At 43.6% G+C, this 19347-nt stretch overlaps 1 protein-coding gene across 6 annotated transcripts in view; it reads left to right on the forward strand.

The window, feature by feature from the left end:
- CHD6 (chromodomain helicase DNA binding protein 6) overlaps window positions 1–19347 on the forward strand; it is a 139128-nt gene that overhangs the window by 83157 nt on the left and 36624 nt on the right. For all 6 annotated transcript variants that reach the window (XM_045529296.1, XM_045529295.1, XM_045529298.1 and 3 more), the window contains 9 exons: window positions 3619–3783; window positions 5103–5282; window positions 6473–6583; window positions 8293–8495; window positions 9198–9397; window positions 10062–10221; window positions 12101–12190; window positions 12886–12989; window positions 18640–18769. In XM_045529296.1, coding sequence (XP_045385252.1) covers window positions 3619–3783; window positions 5103–5282; window positions 6473–6583; window positions 8293–8495; window positions 9198–9397; window positions 10062–10221; window positions 12101–12190; window positions 12886–12989; window positions 18640–18769 — 1343 coding nt within the window. The remainder of the gene's footprint in view (window positions 1–3618; window positions 3784–5102; window positions 5283–6472; window positions 6584–8292; window positions 8496–9197; window positions 9398–10061; window positions 10222–12100; window positions 12191–12885; window positions 12990–18639; window positions 18770–19347) is intronic.

Genomic DNA, 19347 nt, shown 5'->3' on the forward strand with positions numbered 1-19347 from the left:
CTTTCTTACATCTGGCACAGTAATATGTTTCAGGCTCATCCTGTACTTTCTCTACCCCAGCCCTACCTACAATTAGCCATTCCTGTAACATGCTTTGATTCTCTCTTATAGAGAATGGTATCTAGAAGGTCTGGGAGTTAGCTGTATTCATTGCTCTTAGGATAACTTTGCTTTGAGGCCCTCTCACATACGCAGAGAATATAAATATGCATATGTGTATACCATATGCATTCATTTGTGTGTGTGTGTATATGCATACATAAATACACATATATACCCATATGTATCTTTATATCTGTGTGTATACCTAACCACGAGTTAATACTGATACTTCCAATCTATTCTGATGCCTCAGAGTTTATTCTAGTTTTCCTTTTATTTACGTATTAATAACTTCCTTCTCCAACAGTGAAAGCCCTTACTCCCATAACTCCCAGTATATTTTACTCATTTGCTCAATCCTAGATTCGTTTCAGGATTGCTAACCCTGCCACTGCAGAAAAGAAAACTATTTTCAAGTATGTATTTAAAATATATACTTAGTAGGATATAAACCTAAGTGGTGGGGGAAATACAAAAATCTAACATTGTTTTTAGTAATTATGTTTTGGTTGAGTTGTAATGTTGGGTTTTTTTTTGTTTGTTTGAGGTTTTTTTTTGAGAATGTTACGGGGTAAATCAAATGAGTAATGATATTGGTGTGGTTGAGAATTGAGCTTTTCAACATGGTTGAAAAGAAATACAGACGTGAGATTGATCAAGTTCAAATCCCACAGTCATAATTTAAACTAAAAATATCAGTATCACCTCATGATATATTTTGTCTTATATGTACACATGATTGCATACACTGCACACACACACTCTCCTATGTTTGCCCACTGAATGGGCCTGGAAACCATGACCAACCTAGTAGCAGTGAGCACTCCTAGAGCATCCAGATTGTTGTCTTGTCTCTACCATTTCCTTACTCCTACCTATGGCTAGACTGTTTCTTAGCTACTTACTCTGTGGCTCGGCCAGAGTGAGGAAGAATCAGCTGTTCCTACACTGTGAAGACCTTTGCTCCGGTTCTGCTTGTGGGCCTGCTGTGCACAGAAAGCTCAGGTCTGTGCTGCTGCCAGTGCTTGGTGGTCTTGCACATAGCTCCTGCCAACCAGCTACATGCTCCTTCAGTGGGGTCTGGGTCTCCTGGGAAGTAACTGCCATTGTTATTGAGTCTGCGAAAGTGAGAGTGGAGAACAAGTTCTGCCTTCCCTCCTGCACCAAGAAAAACTTGGTAAATCAGGATATGCAAATTTTGGGCACCAAGATGAACTCAAAGCTTAGTGCAAGGAGAACCTCTGTAAAATAGAGGGCCAGGTAGCAGGCAGTATCTGGGCCCAGGCCAAGGAACTCCTGCACATCCTGGGGTCTTCCCTCCTCTGGGCCCTGCTATGTTGGCCCCTTCCCGTTCCCTTTCCTTGGTGGTCTCTCTTCTGTCCTAGCACTTACTGGGCTTCTCAGTCTTTGGGCTACCGTAGCACTAAATTACAGGAATTCTGGTGAGGTTTTCAGCCATGAGGTTAGGCAGAGGATATAGGAAGGGCAGGGATAGGGGCTTCCGTGTCCTTGGACTCTGGCACCAGATGAGTGTATGGTGGGTAGACTTAGCATCCCTGCTTAGATTCACCCCCTTTTCTCTGGGCCTAGTCCCTTCCAACCCACACTGACTGGGCTACCAGCTACCTTTATGTAGCCTGGCCGCAGAGCCAGTAGTCCCATCACTTGCTTGAACTCTGGGCAAGAGCAGGAGTCCAAGGCTACAGTCCTGCTCTGCCATTAACTCACCAAGGAGCAAGGGCCACATCCCTCACTGCTCTGGGCCACCTCTGTCCAAAACAAGGAAGAACCCTGGGTGTCCAGGGGTACCTGCAGGACTCGTACACATGATGTGACCATGTGACTACCCCTCCCTCCCAATGTCAGTAATCACCCCTCTGCTTGCTTATTGGAGGGAATAAAAACTATTTTCCACTAAAATAAACTAGGACTCTTTGAAAAAAAAAATGGCTGAATACAGGACTGGGCAGGAAATATGCCAGAGGAGTGTGGAATATATTGAAAACAAGGGAACATTCAAAAGACTGCTGGTCTTTGATACAACATACAGACCTAAATACACATATATCCATACTATTTCTGTATCTGTATATATACATGTAAGTGTGTATGCACATACACATACCTAACCATGAGTTCATACTCCAAATCCATTCTAATACCACAGACTTTATTCTAGTCTTCCTCCTTTCCATATTTGACTGGGTCATGTTGAAAGAACTCAGGAGCCAACTTGAAGAGGCTTCCTTCCACAAGCCAAATTTGAACAGCAACAAGAATAATAACTGCAGTGCAGTAAAACATAGCAAATATATTTAAATGCATGACTTCATTGTGTTCCTTAAAAAACTAATAGTAATAAAAATCTTCATTGGCCACTTTTGGAAGATGTTATTTTAGACACTGATTAAAGAGATAGAATCAAACATTTAATTTGTCTCTTCTATGTGAACTGTATACCAGGGTAGCCAAAAAATTGAGAGGGAAATTGTAACCCCTAATGAAGTAATGGATCTAGGCAATAATCATCAACTCATAAGAGAGACAACCATATACCATGAACCTCTTGATGAAAATTGAAACTAGCTATTAAATAATACTGTTTCCAAAAACCAAATCTTAGCCTGATCATGTCTCATGATATAACTTCTAGTTTAGAGGAAATGCAGGGGATAGAGGTAGCTGTTCAGTGACATAGCAGGAATGCAGTTGGCAAAATACAGACTATCGGGAACTATAGGACAGATACCTGGTTTCTTTAGCAATTTGCTTTTGAAAAAAGAGATTGAAGGCTGGGAGTATCTATAGATTAAAAGAGACTTGAAGCATATCAACTGACTGTGATGTGTGGACCTTATTTGGCTCCTCATCCAAACAAGCACACTTAAAAAGTGAGATAAGCAGGGAAATTGGAACACTAACTAGATAGTTGGTACTAAGAATTAATTTTTTAAGTGTGGCAGTGGTTATATGATATGTTTTACGAGAGTCCTTATCTTTAGAAATATGTGCTGAAGTATGTAAGGATAAAACAGCATGATGCCTGGGATTTATTTCCTAACGATCTTGGAGGGTAGGGGTGTGGTAGAAATAAATGAGATTGTCCATAAGAGGTCATCGTGCTTTTCTCTATTTTTATCTGTGTTTGAAATTGTCTATACTAAAAGTAAAAAAATGGTGCTGCCGGCTCTGAGGCATTTCCCAAGAGGGCAGGCCAGGGTCCTGGCAGTGAGTTCCACCTTACTAGGTGCCTTCGTGCAGACCACAGCTGGGGAGGGCAGGACACCGTGTTCTTCTCATTGCCTTATCCCTGACACGCAGTAGTCAGTAAACAATGGGAGAAGAAATGAAGGAATCCCAAAGGTGGCAGCTGACATTTGGGGTGAATTCTATTCTGAAATCAATTCCATGACTCATCACTGAGTCACTCACAGCACATGGTATTTAAGCACTTCCCTATTCCCAGGGCTGCACCTATGCTTGGTGACATGATGTATGTGACCTTCCTCTTCCCAGGCTCAGGCCCGATGTCACCGCATAGGGCAGAGCAAAGCCGTGAAGGTGTATCGCCTCATCACTCGGAATTCCTACGAGCGGGAGATGTTTGACAAGGCCAGCCTAAAGCTGGGGCTGGACAAGGCGGTTCTCCAGGACATCAACCGAAAGGGCAGCACCAATGGGGTGAGTTGAGTTAGATGGTCCTGCTCTGGAGCCTTAAGGAGCATTTGTCACAGTTCTGCCTCTCCTACAGCTGGTTCAGGGTTCATTTTGACTGTATTGAGTCAGCCCACGCATAGTTGTTGGATAATTCCGTACAGTAGGGGATGATTCAGGGTCAGGTCTCGGCATTTTCTAGATGGATAAAGGAAACATGTAGGAACAGTTATGTGGTAGGATTGCCCAGCATGGTATAACATTTCAGTAAACAGAGTTTTTAACTGGGCCCTTTGGAAGCCAGTATATCTTAACACTCTTAACTGTGTAAATATGTATTTGTTACTATGCCTTATCTCATACTCCAGACTTCTAGCTTTGAGGGCATAATGGAACCTGTGTTATCTGTGTCCCCTCCGGCCCCTAACAGTGTTCGGCATGTTAAAGATGTTCAGTGCGCAATGATCAGTGAATAAATGAATGAATAAATTAGCAGCTTGAAATATGACAGTTAAAATCTTTTTCTCCCTGGGTGGGGAAGCATAAAAATTGCAGCTAAGATTCTTAAATTGTCTCAAAGTGTAGGCAAACAAAGTAGAATCCTTAATGTCTGGGCTCAGGGCATCAGTGATTGGGAATTAAAACCTTCTAAATGAGTCATCTTTAGTCCAGATGTTCTGTATCCTCTTAGCTATGTATATGTTGCTAAGTATAAAACTTCAAGTTACCCGTGCTGGGAGTCATGGAATTCCCTCTTCTGATTGATATAAAGAGAACCAGATTCTTAATTACAACCAGGAAAAGGATATTTTGAACCCCATTTCCTGTTTTCATCAAGACTTGAGGAGATCACACTTGGCACAGGATCCTTTTTTGTTTTTTTTAAGTTAAGAAATGATGAAACTTCCAATACTAATGTATGTATTTATTTAATAATGAATAAATCATTATTCTTCAGCTCATTTGGTACATCTGGAGGGTTTTAAAGATACAGGCTTAAACTAAAATATTAAAAAAGATATCAGAAATATCCTCTTCAATGGTGCATGGTTTTAATGGTGTATGACATTTGATAATAACTAACATCCTGCAGAATGCTAGGGCCCTTGGATCATGTGCCGGGCTTTATTCCAGAGCTCCCTATAGAGGATTATCTGCCTGCCTGCTCATCCCTAGAGTACATTTGTCTGGGTTTTCATTTTCTGAAGTTTGTGCCCATGTCCTTTGTTCTTCTAACATGTTCAGTTAGTGGAGGAATTTTGTACTGAACCAAAAAGGCCAGATTTGAGGCTGTTTTTCTCCTGTACATTTTCCATTTTCTGAGTAGCATTTGGTGACCTGTCCAGGTACAGCAGCTCTCAAAAATGGAGGTGGAGGACCTGCTTCGGAAAGGTGCTTATGGAGCCCTAATGGATGAAGAAGATGAAGGCTCCAAGTTCTGTGAAGAAGATATAGACCAGATTCTACAGAGGAGAACCCACACCATCACCATCCAGTCCGAGGGGAAAGGGTCCACTTTTGCCAAGGTACAGGACCTTCTCTCCAGAGTCATTGAGGGTGGGAGGGAAAGGAAAATTGTTTATTCTCTGACCGTCATTAGCTGGCTTCTGTTTCTCTGAATGCAAACCCTTGAAAAATGGTCTGGGTGCTCATCTAGTCTATGTAACCCTGTGAAGATGCAGGTCCTTAGAGGAAGTCTGAATAGTGAGGGGCTATAGGAAGAAAACACCACTCTTAAACATTGAGAGCTGATCTTTAGCAGGTAGGATAGACAATTTTGTTTGTAGTTTGCCCTGAAACCTTTGAACGATCGATCGTCTTGACTCCCTTTTAGAGCACTCCTTGATCACTGTCAGAGGAGAACCTCTAGTGAACACTACATTCCCCACACTTAAGCTTTAAGTATTTTGTACATTTCATACTAAAGAGATTTTCCATAAGATTCCCAGCTTCTAGTGTAGTTGCCTATTTCCTCTGCTGTTCAGGTCACTGGATTTAGAACTTACAGATCACTCTCACGTTTCTCTGGCCACAAGCTTTGCCGATTCCTGTGTGAGGTTTGTGACCTGTTTGATTAAATCTCCTGTTTGGTGACTCCTATAGGACTTTTTCAATACGACAGTCCGTGTCCTACTGAAAGAGGAGAATGTATGGTTGATCCATCACTTGACTTGTCTTTACACCTCATATTGCCCAGCCAGGTACTTTTTATATAGCAGACATTTGGTAACTGATGAACTGAAAAAAAAAATTAGGTTTCTTGTTTTGGAGATGGGGTCTCTCTCTGTTGCGTGGGCTAAAGTGCAGTGGCATCATCATAGCTCACTGCAGGCTCAAGCGATTGGCTTCCCAAAGTGGTAGGATTACAGGTGTGAGCCACTGTGCTAGGCCTAGAAAAGTTAGAAGAATTAACCCTTTCATAGACACCAAGAAGCACATTGCCATTGTCTTGCAGGATTTGCCTTCCTACTTCCAAGTTTAAGTTCCAAAAAAATGATCCCACAGGTTGAAATTGTAATTTTCTCACCCTATCTTTAAAAGAAAAAAAGAATAGCTTTGAGATTTTCACATTCATTGTAGAAGCTCTGTTGGGGGTTTGGTTTTAAATGCAGATAGATAATATACTTAAGTTTCTGGTACATCTGAAATAACACAAGTGGTTTATTAGTTTGCACTGTGTTCAAGTGCATTTTATTGACTCTTGTTTTCTTCACAGGCTAGCTTTGTGGCTTCAGGAAACAGAACAGATATTTCCTTAGATGATCCTAACTTTTGGCAGAAATGGGCTAAAATAGCTGAACTAGACACTGAAGCAAAGAACGAAAAGGTACAGCTTAAGAATGTGATTCCACTGAACATTTCACTGGTGTCTTACACGACCATAAATTCCTACACAGCTCAAGTCATGATTTACTCCTGAGTCATGGTTCTTACAAAGCATGATATTTGTAATGTACCTACAGCATGCCTGGCACAGAGACAACACTTGATACATGTTAACTTTTGTAATTTTAAAATGACCTAATGGGACATTCATTCTGTTGGGCACTCAGGAAATCAGACAAAGGCAATGAGAACTGGAACTGGCCAAATAAGTCAAGTTCAGCCAATATTACATCCCTGGCATGTGACTATTTTACCACTATTTCAACACTTGCTATGAAAGAAACTTCACCTCTGATAAATAATAGAAAGGGGGGAAAAGCATGCAAAGAAAAGTTTGTTAGCTTTACCTCCGTTCTTTCAGTGTCTCGAGTTTTCCTGTTTCATGAGAAAAAAAATCGGCTTTAGGATGAAACCAAAGTATGCCTTTGAGCAAGGTACTTGACCACACTGAGACAAGTAATAAAAGGAGGTGGTGAAGCACACCCCACAGGGTCGTGAGGTTACATTTGTGAATATAACTGGCACCAGTGCCCTGCTCACTGTGAGGCACCCCTTAAGTGTTAATTTCCCTTCCTCCATCTCTGACCCATCAGCTAACCTCAGGATGAGTTCACATCCCTTTCTACCTATCTTCTCAGGTGAGTGTTGAACTCTAATGGACCCACAAACCCAGGAGACAATCACTGCTTATAGCTGGCTAGTGCAGTAACCAGTACATTTTTTCTATAGGATTGCCAGGAGTTGCTTAATCCAAACTCTTTTCTCCAAATACAAATGCTATTTTTCTTCTTTTCAGAAGTTTCTGCAGTCTCCTTTAGTAACCTGTTTTAAGTGTTTCTCACAGTGTCCCAATCAAGAAGTTACCATGTATGCGGGACAGTGGGGGTGAGAAGGGGAAATAGGCATTGAGAAGCAGTCAGAGCCTTCCCAGGTAGGAAGCACTGTGATCAAAGCAGGGATGACACTGGAAATTTGTTATCTGGCCTACGTAAAGGAGGGTTCAGAGTTCAGCCGGACTTTGAGAAGAGCTGAGGGGGAAGGAGTGAGGAGCAGGAAGCGAAGGACACTGGAGAACATGTGATGGGTGTGCCCAGGGGTGCCACCAGAATGAGCAAGGTTACTGAGCTAGGGATTGTATTTTTGGCAAAAGATGAAAAAGTTAGTTAGATCAGTACCAGCGGAAGGCAGATAATAGAAGCAGCCAGAATATGCATCTGTCTTCAAAAAGTTGCTGAGCAGATGGAATTCTCTGGCATGTCCTGTCTCCAGAGCTCAGACTACTCTGTGCATGCTGAGCAGAACAGCTGGGGCTCACCCCTGCAGTCTTTCTTGCCAAGAGCTGACTGCCACTCTGGGCACTAGGGGGCCTTGCCTGCCTGTGCCCCTGGTAGAATGACTGCAGAAACAGCAGACAGCACTGGGGGCCAGGGAACGCGCCAACTTGAGCAAGTCCCAGAGAATCCCCTCTGCTTGTCCTGTGGTCACAGAGACAGCGGGTGTGCTGGGGAAGAGCCTTTCCTGCCAGAAGATGAGACAAGGGTGTGGCTCTTTCCCAAATATGTCCTGAGGAACGGCAGCAGGATATGTTCGTGTACTCTGATGGGAGCAAAGAGAAGAAGGCTTTCTCCCAACAATCTACTCCATTTCTAGGAAAGCTTAGTGATCGACCGACCTCGTGTGAGAAAGCAGACCAAACACTACAACTCATTTGAGGAAGACGAGCTCATGGAATTTTCAGAATTAGACAGTGACTCGGATGAAAGGCCCACGAGATCCAGGCGCCTCAATGACAAAGCGAGGCGCTACCTCCGAGCCGAGTGCTTCCGGGTAGAGAAGAACCTGCTCATCTTTGGGTGGGTATTGGCTCTGCTTGGTTTTGTTGTTGTTTTTTCCCCCTCTGCTTGTCAGTCCCTGGGCTTTGCCCGGGATGTCTTTCCAGTCAACTCTGGAATTACGGGACTGATGGGGGTCTGTTGGAGCAAGAGAGAACTGTCTTTTCTTCCCAGTATCCCCCCCAGTCTTGATATGCTCTGCAGCCATGGTGTAGACGTGCTGTGATTTTCTCCTATGCTTGTCACAGCAAATCTCTCATTTGCTGCCTGGTACTGATCTCCTGCCTTTTCCCCACTAAGAATATAGGAGTCAGTGCAACAAATGTAATAGTCAAGATATGATTTGTATGGGACTCTGGCTCTGGTGGAAACAGAAGGTTCAGCTTCTGTGAGTTCACCATTGCTTTTAAATATGGCAGCTGGACTCTGTTTTAATTCAAAATTTATTCCCTGCACCCAGTATTTTGGTCCCTCCCTTCTTAACATTCTAATGGGCATATAAAGCTCTCAGTGTCCAATGTCCAGGTCTCCTTAGTGTTGGTGTGCTACAGTCATGCAGTCCTCAGAGGACTTTTGGGACAAAGCCTTCAGGGTGGTTAGTAGACCCAACACACCCAGCTGAGAATGAGAAGTACTCTGGGCTCTTGTTTGCCTGCTGTCGGGTGGGTACATGCAGGGCCCTTCCTCCCTCCAACGAACGCCCTTCTGTATTGCCACTGTCAGCTGGGGCAGGTGGAAGGACATCCTGACTCATGGCCGATTCAAGTGGCATCTGAACGAGAAGGACATGGAGATGATTTGCCGTGCCCTGCTGGTGTACTGTGTCAAACATTATAAGGGGGACGAGAAGATCAAGAGTTTCATCTGGGAATTGATTACACCTACCAAAGACGGGCAGGCCCAGACCCTCCAGAACCACTCAGGTGAGAGGTGGCAGGGCCATGCCTGAGATGCACAGCTCCCTGTACCTTCTTTCCTTCTTCCTTCGAGGGGCCATATTGCTGTGCTTTGGGGAACTTTCCTTTCTCAGATCTGTTTCAGAATGTTACCTGAGGGAAGGCTGGTCATGCTTTCACTTCACCCTCAGAATCATCCAGTGTTGTCTGTGACATTTTGTTTAAGTCCAGTTGGGCCTTCTTGAAGAGTCCCAAGCCAGTCTTGCCCACTAACCTGAGTCTAACGGGGCTGCTCCCCTGGATTGGGGACTCACACCTGTGCTGTGACTTGCCTTTTGCATTTTTACTGTTCTGTTCTTATTCCACCTGTCTATACTTCTGTTCCCTATGCTTGGCCAAAGCTCTCATTCAAGTTTCAAGTCAAGTGTTCCTTTTTCCTCCTCTAGGATATAAAATTCCCAAAGTGCACTGGTTGGGTTATACCTTAATCTTCACAGGGTACTGAATGAATCTTACTGACTGAATGGTCCCAAGGTTTCCTAAGTAGGGGACTAGGCACATTGCCTCACCACCGTCACTGCCTGTGTGTTGAGGAGTGGGTCTGTCATCCAGAGCCCACCCAGCTCTGTTCTCACACCCATGCTTAAGCCCCCTTGGCTCACCCACTTGCCCTACACTGCTTCTGTTTCAGGGTTGTCTGCCCCAGTCCCCAGAGGGAGAAAGGGGAAGAAGACGAAGAACCAGCTGCTACTCCCAGAGCTGAAGAATGCAGACTGGCTGGCCACCTGCAACCCTGAAGTGGTCCTACATGATGATGGCTACAAGAAGCATCTCAAACAACACTGCAACAAGTGAGTGTGCCCCCTCCCATCCGCTGGTGGCAGCCCTCCTCACACCTGTCCCGACTCCAGGGAAACCCCCAGGGAGACCACTTCATGCTCCTGTACCACTTACCATGCAAGGTCTGGAAAGACAGGATATGTGATCTTTGGTTTAAACTGGGTCAAAATTCAACCATGTTAAAGCTCCTCTGACTCCTTTAACAGTATCTCTTCTCTCCCACAAAAGCATGCCTCTCTCCAATGCGTCATGTGCCCCTGAGGGTTTTTCTGATCTGACTCTCAAAAGCCAGTCAAGGTACCCTCTGCCCTGAGGTCCCATTAACAAGGGCAGAACACTGGGCTCAGTGGCCACTACTCTCAGTCCCCTGTGCCAAGTTGCTTCCTCTTCCAATTTGTTGTTGCCATCCATGGCCTCCCCCATTTGATAGGTCTGTGTTTGAGATAGTGCTCTTTCTATCTGTAGGCTAACAGCTGGGGTGGGAGCAGGGAAGGCAGCAAAAAATAAAGGTGATTGAAAATGAAACTGTTCTTGGGTAGTTTAGACTTGGGAAGTTAGGGCACTCAGCCACAAAACAATGACAAGTTTGCACATTGACATTTGCATCACTGTACAGTGTATGTGATCCATAGAAATCATCTAATCCAGCTCTAGGTCATGCAAAAGTTCTCTCTCCAGCATTCCTGTAGGAAATGGCAGGGCCTCTGTTTGCAGACCTGGTTATTAAGAGTTTATTACCTTAAGAGGTTTTGCTTGGTTTTCCTGCCTCCCTGTAATGTCAGCTTAATGACTCTGTAGTTGTTGGGTTGTAGTTTTTTGTTCTTCTACAGATAAAATCTAACCCCTTCCCTTGATCACTCCAAATACTTGAAGATAGGTCTCATGCTCAGTACTGTGATAAAACTACGAAAAAGTACAAACTCCTTGGAGATAGTAGTAAGCACTCAAAGTGTTGGTTATTATTAGTAGTATGTTATTTAGAGACATGAAATTGTCATCAAAAGAATTTTTCAAAAGGTAAAAAGCATTGCTTTAAATCCAAGCTAAAAGAAGTTGGGATAGTGGTTATCTATTGGGGTGGGTAGTAGCTGGAAGAGAATACCAGGGGGACTTAGGGGGGAAGAGTTCTGCTTCCTGATCTAGATGCTGGATACAGGTGTGTTCCATTTGTGGGAATTCATCAAGCTGTACATTTATGCAGTGTGCACTTTGTGGAAGTATATTTTACATCAATGAAGTGTCTTTAAAAGAAAGAAAGAAAGAAAAAGAGATACCACCACCCAAAATATTAGTGGGTTGTTTTGTTTGGTAAACCAGGGGTGCCACAAACCTGCACCAGCTGTACTTCCCTTTGAGTTCAGACACCAACTGGGAGGAGGTGGCTGTCTATGAGGAGTTGTCCATCTGTCCTCTGATTGATGTGCTTACCATTCAGAGGATAAGTGAATACCATTGGCTTTAAATTATATTCTTTCATGCTACAGATACTGCCAAACACCAACACATTTGCTTTTTTTTTTTAGAGAAATGGGAACAGCTTCCCCTACTTGATATTGTCGGGAAAGCCTTCCTCTGATTGCACTAGATCTCAGCAGACAGGACTGTGACATTCTGTTCCAGTTTTTGCTAAGGAGGCTGTCATATCAGCCTGGTTTAAGGATCAGCAATGGTTGTAAATTCTTAGACAGTTCTTAATTCTCTGGGCTTAAAAAAAAAAAATCTCAAAATTATTTGAGTTGATTGACAGCTGAGGTAAGAAGTGGTATACCAGAGATATAACGAACGGTTCTTTCCGATCTTAAAAGTTCTGCTGCTTTCTTATATATCACTTCATATCACTAAGTTCATGAGTTTTTAATTTGTTCACATTAGTGTGTTCGCCTTTCACAGGGTGCTTTTGCGAGTCCGGATGCTGTACTACCTAAAAGCTGAAATACTGGGGGAAGCAGCTGAGAAAGCATTTGAAGGAACTCCTGCCAGGTAAAGCAAATCAGCCTTACCTCTCAGTGGTAAAGAATTAACATAAAGTGCCTGTTCAAGGAGCTGGCTAAACTTCCCTGTGCTTCAAGAGGCCCATGTTCCCACCCTGCCCAGGACCAGTGTTACCCAGGTGGTCGAGCAAGCAAGGCCCTCTTTATTTCCCGATTGTACCAGTGCAGATTATCTTGTTCTCAAATAGTGCTTGAGATCCCTATGTGTTGAGGCTACATATTGAGCCAAGATGATCTGGGTGCTATTTTAGGCATTCAGTCATATATGATTCAGTCTCTTGGGGAAGTTCTGCCTTCAGATGACCAATATATTGATGACTTTTGCTGTGGTTCTCAACCAAAGATGCGCATCAGAACTACCTTATACATATAGATCCCAAGGCCCCACCCTAGACCATCTGGCAATGGATCCTACCAGCAGTGCTTCAAGACTCCATGTCAGTCAGTCTTGGTGGAGCCCGGAAATCAAGTGCATATGCTTAAATCACTCCTGAAGTGGTTCTCATGCAAAGCCCTCATTGAGAAACATTGGGCCACAGCCTTCTGAATTATCTGTTTGTTGTTACTTCAACATCTCAGCATGCAACTAGGAATGTGATTTCATACCAGGGCTGGGCCAGTAGGTTTTGCATTGTTTTGTGTCTGTGTTGAAGGAACTCTGAGTCTACGCCCTTCCTTCCATAGGGAGCTGGATGTGCCTCTGCCCGACATCGACTACATGGAAATCCCAGTGGATTGGTGGGATGCTGAGGCTGATAAGTCCCTTCTCATTGGCGTGTTCAAGCATGGTGTGTATTTTCAGTGAATGTTTTCCCTTCCGGATCAGTCCCCACCACCCTGCAAAAGATGACCCCCCCCACCACCGCCCAAGACACTTTTTGACTAAGCTTGGCGTATTCCTGCAAGACTCCATAGTCCTGCTACACATTCTTCTTAGATGGTAGATTCCTCTGGGAATTTCAAGCAGATGAATGTTTGGCTTATGGTAATACTGTAAATATTTTATTATTGGGGAATTTCCAAAGGATGAGTACAGCCACAAAGAACTTGTTTGGTGTGGATCTTTCTCACTTGCCTGTCCCCCATTGTTGGGGTTGGGACTGCCTCTCATTAACTCTTAGAGTATCAGTGTCTGCTGTAGTGCCTGGCACATAGTAGGCACCTAGTGTTTCTGAGTAAAGGAATAAACAAATGGTGGGAAATGCTAGGTTTTAGCATTTCATATGTAGGTAGAATTCCAAAGTTTTTCTAGATAATCAGCATATTCGTAGTGTATATCTTTTGCCTCATTGGCTTAAAAATCTAAGCATAGAAGATGGCACGGACAAACTTTTTTTAATGTGGTAACCAAGAGACTAAAGAGTTCTCAGAGAGGTTTTTGAAAGCTTAGAAAAACTGAAGTGCGTACCCCTTTACTTCTCTTGCTGTTTTAAGCGCCTGCCCTTGCTTTCAGCCAGCTGCCAACTGTTAAAATGACTGATGAAAGTGATAGTCATCCATAATATGCCTGATACACACCTTCCCTGCCAGGTGAATCAACAGAAATTTTAAACTGGGGAGCAGGGTTTAAAGTGGAAAGAGTTAGGTAAACCTGCCTTTAGCTGTCAACTCTGCCACAGAGTTGGCGAGTCATAGCTTCTCTGGCCTGTTTCCTCACCTGTACAGTGGGGGAGGGGGTAGTATCAAAACACCCTACCTGGAGGGTTGTTTGAAGATTAAATAAGACCACCTAGGACAGTACTTGGTACATAATAGGTGCTTGGTGTTATTCTACTCCCCCATATTACTCTACCTTTGGAATGTAGTTAACTTTCTAACACATACTTTATAAGAGAATTCTTCAACTTTTACAGATTAACCAGCTGCATTTAAGTAATAGCCACACCTGTACATATTTTAATTTGGAATCCCCTCAAAACTTGGATTCTGGTGTTAAGAATGCAGGCTTCAGGAGGTGCAGTGCTGCTGAGAACTCTTTGTCAAACCGCTGGGGTTAAGCTAGAGCAGTGCTGTCCAGTGGAACTACATGCAGTGATGGAAATGCCCTAATTCTGCACTGTCCACTGTGGAAGCCACTAGCCATGTGTGGCTGTCAAGCATTTGAAATGTGACTAGTGTAACTGAGCAACTATTTTTAATTTTATGTAATTTTAATTAATTTAAATTTAAATAGCCACATGTGGCTAGTGGCTTCTTTGTTGGACAGTGCAGGGCTAGAACTCAGTTCCGAAGTGGGAAGATGTGTGTTTTCTCCCTGTTTATCACAAGGTACCACAGTGCAACCTAGACTTGGTTTAACCTAATTTTGGAAAGAACCCAGAAGACAACAGGCTGCTAGAGGCAGCCAGCCAGATTCCAGAGCATCTGAACTTTGTATGCGTGGAAAAGCCTAGTGACCCTGGGTCTCATTTCAGTGGTAGTTTTAGGACATATTGCCAAATCTCTGTATGGTGACAATGTGATGTGAAACGAGGACACCTGAAGTCCCAGCAGTATGGCAGACAGAATTTACAAGCTTCCTTTCCTTCCTCCCCCACCCCAACACACCCACCAGACATACAGGAAGCTGGGGTAAATTTGGACTTGAAAGAAATAAGGAAAAAACCCCAAATGCAGAGGTCACTTAAAGCCAGAGCTGAAAGCTTGGGGGCTAATATGACAGTGGACCAGAGGGACTGAGTCTTTAATGCCCATACGTAGATAGGAAACATGGCCTTGGAAAGGTTGCCCCTCCAGGAAATGGGAGCAAGAAAAGCTCTCTGGCCCAGAAAAGCAAAGCTGGAGGAATAGATCCCCTAGAGGTAAGGAGATGGAGACATGAAAGAGAAGGTGAGACATGGAAAAAAAGTTGAAGTTGACATCCAAGGGGTAAAGCAAGACGTGCCTGGCAAATACAACAGCAACCTGGTATGGCAAAATCAAATATCTTACAAAAGTCTTTAAGGCAAAAAGCATACTTTGGGAGAATGAGGGTCAGTATGCAGTGATGATAGGTGTAATTCACCAGGAAGATGTAACAATCCGCTGGTGAATGACGCAGCCTCAGGATATGTAAAAAAAGGACAAGAATCTAAGGATGCCTAAGACCCTTTGTCTCCTAGAAAAGGCAAGTTGATATTGGTACTTTACTTATGAGTTTCCTAATTCCTAATTAAGGTTTAGGGTGTTGGGGTTAATCAGCTGATCTCTTAGTCTCATATTGTAAATAGCAGAGTCAACCCAGATGATGTGTAAGGTCTCTCTCAAACCTAAAACTCTTCTGCTCTATGAAGCAGTTTTAGGGGGGAGATAAGTTAGTGTTTCCTGAGCACACCTGCAAGACCTTAAGATAATGCATCACTCATTCCATTCAGATTCTCACAGATTGCCCATTGAGGTGAATGTGGTATTTAAAGTTAGGGCTGAAGGGCAGATGCCAGGAAGGTGATTTGTATAATGCCTAAAGTGCCTCCTTATGGCACAGGATGAATTTGGCAGATACACTATAAGGCTGGGAAAAGGCCAACCTGGGTACTCAGTGCTGGAGGACTGGTCGTAAGCCATACATGCAGACTCTGGATAGGACCAGATCACTTCAGGTGGATGGTTACACTGGAGTCAGCCTAAAGTAGGTTGCTCAGATGCCTCATGGACCCGTCCTCCTTGACACTTTCCAGAGTCCAAATCAGACCCTTCCCCTGGCTGGGTGCTGCCCATCAGACATTCCACAAGCATGGCTTAGCCCTGTCCTCATCTGGGTAGCACCTGACCACCCCTATGTAACCTTAGCCCTCACCACATCGTAACCAACTCGTATTACCCAGTGACAATCAGATTCCCAGGTACCTAGCAGCTGGTGGAGATGTGACATTCACCCATTTTCAAAAAGCCAATCTGGTGTTCATTTTTCAGGGATGGTGTATCAAGAAACGCTCTCTGCCTTTCCTCCATGCCTTGGTTAAAGTATTAGCTGTAGTACTACAGTCATTTCCTTTGTTAAGAAACATGCAGCTATTCATTGACTAAGATTTGGTGAATCTTTTAGTCCACCCCAGACATACCCTGCTACAGTCCTGTTAAATGAGAAGAATATAGCCATAGTTCCGTCTCCAAGCTGACCCCATTAGCATTGGCTGAGTCTTTGGTTGGAGATTGAGCCTGCAACAAGAAGGCCCCTGTGGCAGACAGCTCTCAGTTGCGCTGAGTGACTACTGCCCCTCCACATCAAGCTGGGTTCGTGACGTATTTTTCGAGACAGGGATTTTAGTATTTCTGTTCCTATTCTTAGGAGTTTATAGACTAAGTGAAAAGAAGCAGGCAGCCCACACCCCTCAAGGCTTGTCATGTTGCTGTTTATGTCTTTGTGTTGCTATTACAGCTCCTACTGGTCTCTTTTCAGGACAGTTGTTGGGGTTTTTTAGGGAACTCTGAATCATTCACTCTTCCTTGCCTCCACCTTCATAACTAATTGAGTAATAGAAATGCAGAATCTGTCTCTAGACTTCAGATCTACACATGATAAGAGAAAGTTTCTACTCTGTGGGCAGGCACATGAAGGATCCCAGACAGTTAACCTCCCTCAATAGTAAAGGGAGACTTTTACCATCTTACATGTCAGAAGTTACCCATCTTTTCACGAGTAGGAACAGGTAAGAGACAATGGCAGGAATCTCCTTAAAACAACAGGAATATTGGGGAAATTTGTCTTGATGTGAGTTGAGACAGGAACCTTGGGAGAGGGTAAAAGAAATTCTTCCTACAGTGATAATCCGAAGAGAAAATGTGGGCAAAACCTACTCATCCAGTCAACTGTTGTTGAGGATATACAGTGTCAGGACCTTTGTTAGGTACTGAATATATAATGATGAGCAAAAATAGATACAGGTTCTGTTCCTAGGGAATGCACAGTCTCATAAGAGAGACTTACAGTAATCAAGTAATTGCCCTAAGGAATAAATGAAAAAGGAACCTGAGGCACTGTGGTTCTCATGCCATATGCCTCATGTGGGCAGCGTCTGTTGTGAAGATGGCAGGAGAGAGTCACTGTGGATTAAAAGATGGAGTACCACACACAGCTCCTTAGAGAAAAAGTCCCAGGTACTCCCTGCTGCATGAAGGATAAGACTGCGTCAACAGTGATATGAGAATAAGATCCAAGATAGAAATGAAAGACCCAAGAAAGTAAAATCAGGTTTGTTCTTTTTTTTTTTTTTTGAGACAGAGTCTCACTTTGTTGCCTGGGCTAGAGTGCCATGGTGTCAGCCTAGCTCATAGCAACCTCAAACTCCTGGGCTCAAGCGATCCTCCTGTCTCAGCCTCCCAAGTAGCTGGGACTAAGGCATGCGCCACCATGCCCAGCTAATTTTTTCGATATATATTTTTAGCTGTCCATATAATTTCTTTCTATTTTAGTAGAGACAGGGTCTCGCTGTTGCTCAGGCTGGTCTCAAACTCCTGAGTTCAAATGATTCACCCGCCTTGGCCTCCCAGACTGCTAGGATTACAGGCGTGAGCCACCGTGCCTGGCCCAGGTTTGTTCTTAACCACCAAGGTCATTCTCTATTATGCGATCTGAAGAGAAACCAGAGTATGGTCATTCTCTGTTATGTTCAGCTTTTCCATCACCTGTGATGGGGTCCTTCTCTAGATTGACATTGTTTGCTAGGAGCAACATTGAAAGGGTTTGATGATGGTGAAGAAGTTCCCCAATGACGGTAGATTCCAGTCTTTTACGTGGCCAAATCCTGTCTCATTGTAAGATTACATTAAGTTCAAAAATAATAACAAATTCTCATGCATGGACTTTTTCCAATGAAAAGTGACATTTTTTTCATTGTTTTGCCTCCCTTTTGAGGTCCCTTTATTGGGTCAGGTGCTCTCTGTGTTAGTGACTTTGGGAGGTGGTGAAGAGCAGTTCCGTAGCCCCGGCATATGTGGATTAGGATTCCATACTGAGTTTGTGACTGCACAGGTGATAGGTCCGTATTTCAGCCCTGGCATCCATCATTTTGTTCAGCTTTCCTTTGTGACACATGGGATAAAAATGAACTATATGAAAAAAGGCCCATTCAAAACATAACAAGGTGTCCAGAGTTGGGGCGATAGAGGAAGAAGTTGCAAAAACAACTTGTCTGATTCCCTTTGCTGTTGGAAAGCAGCAAACAGGTGAGAGTTGTATTATCTCTACCTTGTGTCTTTTCACACACACACACACACAGTATTTACATAAGCTTTCAGGTTTTGGTCAAACAGTACTCAAAGGTGGTCTGCTTTAGCTCCAGGATTTTTCTCTGATAGGAAATCTTATGTATGGGAGCTGGTTAATCTTAAAGTAATTTTTTTGTTTGTATTTGTTTTATTTTTTTACTTAATAAGAGACACAAAATGAGTGTCTAGGGCCCAAGGCAGATGTTGTGAGTTCTGACATGACAGCTGACATTTCTCATGACTTTTGATCAGGTTATGAGAGGTATAATGCCATGCGAGCAGACCCAGCACTTTGCTTCCTGGAGAAAGTCGGGATGCCAGATGAGAAGTCCCTTTCTGCAGAACAGGGAGTTGCAGATGGGACCTCCGACATTCCTGAAAGGTAAGAAGCCATGTGGGCCAACCCTGATGTGACATGTCTTGCCACTAATCTGTGACCCCTTTCACATACACTTAGCACTCTTCATATCTCTTCCTTAATGTGTGGCATCTCCTTAAACCTTGCCACACTGCCACTGCCTTCCAAAATTGCTACTTTGGTTATACCTTACTATGCCTCAGACCTGTTCTTTGACTTTGAACCAAATACCACTTCCTGTTCTTCATGAGTTCCTCAGGCTGCTCACCATCCTGTCCAACTTTTTAACCAGGCCCATGTCTTGTCTGGTCAGAGGATTCTCAGGGAAGAATTCAGACTCAAGTCCATGCTTCCTGGCTTTGAATTTCATCAGATGAAATTCCAGTATTATTTAAGGATTTCATGGTCCATGAGTAAGGTGGATTTAGGGGCCACTACTTGACAGCCATGGCATTTCAGCCTGTCCGTGAATTATGTACCAACGAAGTATAGAAGCATCCCCTTTGCCCAAGTTTTATTTAGTGGCATAACCCCAAAATGTATAAATTTGCAGGAAAGCTAAATTAACAGCTAGAAAGTATAGTTCTCCAAAATATGTGTAT

Source organism: Lemur catta, chromosome 17 (assembly GCF_020740605.2).
Source record: "Lemur catta isolate mLemCat1 chromosome 17, mLemCat1.pri, whole genome shotgun sequence".
NCBI classification, from domain to species: domain Eukaryota; kingdom Metazoa; phylum Chordata; class Mammalia; order Primates; family Lemuridae; genus Lemur; species Lemur catta.